The 4,442-nt window shown below is 39.0% G+C and overlaps 1 protein-coding gene across 2 annotated transcripts in view; it reads left to right on the top strand.

Moving 5' to 3' along the window:
* LOC122256202 (uncharacterized) overlaps positions 1 to 3,472 on the top strand; it is a 6,753-nt gene extending 3,281 nt beyond the window's left edge. For both annotated transcript variants that reach the window (XM_086547125.1, XM_086547128.1), the window contains exons 3-6: positions 1 to 2; positions 148 to 233; positions 1,629 to 1,802; positions 2,095 to 3,472. The exon at positions 1 to 2 is cut by the window's left edge and continues 59 nt beyond it. In XM_086547125.1, the coding sequence (XP_086403251.1) occupies positions 1 to 2; positions 148 to 233; positions 1,629 to 1,802; positions 2,095 to 2,133 (301 nt within the window). In that variant the 3' untranslated portion in view covers positions 2,134 to 3,472. The remainder of the gene's footprint in view (positions 3 to 147; positions 234 to 1,628; positions 1,803 to 2,094) is intronic.
* Positions 3,473 to 4,442: the final 970 nt, after the last annotated feature.

Here is a 4,442-nt window from a genome sequence, read left to right as displayed (position 1 = left end):
AGGTAAGCATGGCGTCATTAATGAAGGGGATGCAAAGAAAACGTGAATTATCATTTTTACGAGAGAAAATGTTGCCTATATATATGTATATATTTGTCTATATATGTATATATAATATATATATTTTTTTATTTTTTATTTTTTTAGAATTTGGAGTCATGGCCATTGTCCTCCTTGTTATTGTCTCCATTTCAACCATCGCCATCATCTTGCTGTTGTTCGGTGCCGGAAAGGTAAGTGAATAATGTTCACTTTCATTAAACACACACGCGCGCGCGCACGCATAACGCACACACATGGATGCATTCACGCGAAGAGATACAGATACAAACAGGCCCACGCAGACGCGCGCGCACACATACACAAAGATACATTTACACTTACAAGAAATGGAGACAGAGTAGGAGAGAAAGAGAGATGAGGAGAGAAAGAGACAGATTAGGAGAGGAGGGAGAGATTAGGAGAAAAAGAGATATTAGGAGAGAAAGAGAGATTAGGAGAGAAAGAGATATCAGGAGAGAGAGAGATTAGGAGAGAAAGAAATATCAGGCGACTATTAGGAGAGAGAGATTAGGAAAGAAAGAGAGAGAGAGAGTAGGAGAGAAAGAAATCATGAGAGAATATGACTATGAGAGTATGAAAGAGAGAATATGAGATAGAGTATGAAAGAGAGGGTATAAGAGAAAGAGAGCATGAGAAAGATAGAAGGTATGAGGGAGAAAGAGGGTATGAGAAAGAATGAGAGAGTAGGAGAGTAAGAGAGAGAGTATCAGTGGGAGAGAGAGTATGAGAGAGACAGAGTATGAGGGAAACAGAGAGAGTATGAGTGAGAGAGAAGAGAGATATAGAGAATGAGAAAGAGTATGAGAGAAAGAAAGCAATTGAGTAAGAGAGAGTGAATATGAGAGTAGGAGAAAGAGAGTATGAGAGAGAGAGGGAGAGTATGAAAGAGAATGGGAGTAGAAGACAGAGCAGGAGTGAGTAGGGGAGAGAGAGTCTGAGAGATATAGAATAGGATAGAGTAGGAGAGATAGATAAGGATAAGGATAATGATAAGCTGAATTTAGGAGAGAAAGAGAGAGATTTTAGGAGAGAAAGAGAGTATTAGGAGAGAGAGAGTAAGAAAGAGAAATGAGAGAGTCATAAAGAAGTATGAAAGAGCGAGAGGGTATGAGAGAGATAGGGCATGAGACAGAGAGAGGGTATGAGAGAGAGAATGAGAGAGCGAGAAAATTAGAGAGAGAGAGTAAGAGTAGTAGGAGATAGAGTAGGAAAGAGAGTAAGAGAGAGAGAGAGTAGGAGACAGTAGGAGAGAGTATAAGAGGCATAGAGAGTATGAAAGAGAGAGAGTATGAGAGAGAGAAATGGTATGAAAGAGAGAATGAGAGAGAAATAGTATCAGGGAGAGAGAAGAGAAATAGATAGAATAAGAGAGAAATAGAATAATAAAAAATTGTATGAGAGAGAGAAATATGGTAGGAGAGAGAGTATGAGAGAGGAAGTGTGAAAGAGAGAGAGAGTGTAGGAGAGAGAAGAGAGTGTTTGGGAGAGAGAATAGAGACAGAGAATAGGAGAGAGTGGGAAAGAGAAAAGAGAAAAAAAAAACGTCAAAGATTCTTTTATTTCAGAACCGTCATGGGTTTATCCTTCCCTGGATCATCTGGGAAAGTATCTGCGTTGGCCTTGGAGTCGTGGGCTGCTTTGTTTCAGTTTTCACCATGGGTGCTTCTGCTCTCACAAGCATTTTGTCTTTTGGCATCAGGATCTACTTCCTATACGTCGTCGTCGAATTCCGTAAGAAGGTGAGTGTGTCACTGGAGAATAACACCGTTGTTGAACACACACACACACACACACACACACACACACACACACACACACACACGCACACAAATAAATAAATAAATAAATAAATAAAATAAATAAATAAAAATAAAAATAAATAAATAAATAAATAAATAAATAAAATAAAGCACAAACAGACACAGACGTGCATAGATATTATGGCACAAGAGCGTTTGAATACAAAACAGTAGCAATGTCTAAAGTTGATAACTAATCAATGAATGAGACCGACTTTTTTTTTCTTTGCAGCTGATGGCTCAGGCGGTGAACAGTCAGGCCATGTGCTGAGATGCTGGCTCTCCCTCTTGCATGTGGAGGCACACTGTGTATATATATATGTATATATATATATACATACATACATATATGTACGTATGTATATATAGGTATATATGTGCATGCATATGTATGTATGTATATATGTATATGTGTGTGTATGTGTGTTGCTTTCTTTCACTGATATGTCTACACACATTCATGCCTACATATTTATGTAATAATACATGTAGGTTTGTGTTCACATGTTTTTTGTTTGTCTTTAGTTGTGGAATAATTGTGATTTCAACATTAACCAAACTTATGTTGGTTAATGAGGTTATGTCTCCTGCTCACCATACAAGAATATGATTATTTTAAACTACATGTCATTGTCTGACATAATTATTATACTCCATAATAATAATGATTATAGTAATAATGATGTTAGTGAAAATAATAGTAATAAAGATAACAATTATGATTCAAACAATAATTAAGATAATGACAATTATGATAATGATAATGATCATAATAGCAATAGAATCTAGTAAATAATTATAAATGTAGTGATGACAGTGATAATGACACAATGACCTACTGGTATATTTTGACATCCAAAAACTATTTGCAAAGGATTGCCAGCAACAGAGAGAAATTGAAAGAGGGAAATAGAAAGTGAAAGAGCGGAAGAAATGAGCATGAGAGTGAGAAAGGGGGAAAGAAACAGAGAGGAAGAATAAATCAAAAATATATATGGGGGCGATTGCGACAGAAATAGAGAGAAAGAGAAGAGAGAGATAAAAAAGAGAGAGTGAGAAATAGAGAGAAAGAGAGAGAGGAGAGAGAAACAGGATTATACTCTGGCGTTCGCCTGTTTTAAGATGGCGGCGCCAAGCGATGCCCCGCGCCGCATGGCCGCTTCATACCACATGGGCATACCCGTTGGGCTTTCCCTCCTGGCCTCGAGGGACCTTCCCCACCCTGACCTAAGCCCAGAACACCCCGAAGAGAGGGGTGTTGACGCGTGACCCTCGTCAGAAAAGAACCTCGTCCCATAGTCTGTCCTGACGGGGCAGACCTCGTCCCGCGCGCGTCATCGCCGTCCTGTTCCAGCAAGACATCCCGTATATTCTGCAGTGCTGCATCGCGCTTCTTCACTTGACAAAAGCCATACAAGTGATCGCTAGTTTTCCTGTTCCATCCAGTTATTTGTGAGGTGCTCTGAACGATCCAAGCAGAGTAACCCAATACAGGGAGGGTGAGAAGGTGAGAGAGAGAGAGAGGGAGAAGAATAGAAAGGAGAGAGTGTACCGAGTACGTTTGTCGTAATTGTTACCATTTATTTAATTGATTAAAATGACGATAATCAGCGGCCTTTTTTTTCCTTTTTATCATCATGCTACCAATATTATCATTACAACACCATCCACAATTATCATTATTATCATCTCATCTTTTTCACCCTCCATCCCTTTTCCATTCTCTCTCTGTATGTATATGTCCCTTAATTCTATTTCTCTCCCCCCCCCCCTTGTCTCTTGATCTTTCTCTCTGTATGTGTCTCCTCATCTTCGTCTCAGTTACTTTCTTATTCTTGCCTTGCTTTCCCTACAACCAGCATCTGTGTTTACATGTCTCTATGTATCATATTATATAATACATGATCATATCAATTCACATATTTCATGTGAATTTATTTAATAATTACAAAAATACTGTAATTACCAAAACAACCTACAACAATGTCCATTTCTTGTATGTTTAGGCTAACCAATAGTACATAGTTACCTGTTTACTGCACTTCCACAACTTGCAACAGAATCATTCATACAACAGCCATGACATCGACTTACTATGATATTAGAATTAGGGTAATAACTTATTTCTATACAAATGTACAATCTTATAAAAAAAAAAAAAAACAAGAGTAGGAATTGCATCAGAGCGAACAGTTCGCCGGTTGTTCCTATCAGAATAAGTTCCTCGTGTTGCTTCTTGTCAAGATGTCACCATTTCATCGCAGCCTCATACGACGAACAGGTACTCGGGTCTTAACGACGGGCGTGAGTGGAGAATCTAGATGGGTGATGGGTGTCTTAGAGTGTTGACTCTAATAACCCACGCAAAATAGGCATGTGATTCCAGACAAAGGGTCTATACAATAAGGTTTATTCCTAAACGCAAAGAGAATATCCCGGTCTGTCTGTATGTTCCAGACATCCCGGTTATATGGGAGGTTTTTCCATTAGCATTCCCGGCAGTGGTTACGCCGGCACGTAGCCAGGGATGTGAGGGCGTGGCAGTCAAAGGCATTCAGCTCTTCTTAGGGTCAACACAAT

The sequence above is a fragment of the Penaeus japonicus genome, unplaced genomic scaffold, assembly GCF_977035675.1.
Source record: "Penaeus japonicus unplaced genomic scaffold, GWHDUDI00000001_assembly GWHDUDI00000002, whole genome shotgun sequence".
Taxonomy (NCBI): Eukaryota; Metazoa; Arthropoda; class Malacostraca; order Decapoda; family Penaeidae; genus Penaeus; species Penaeus japonicus.
This window is presented reverse-complemented; position numbering and strand designations above follow the sequence as displayed.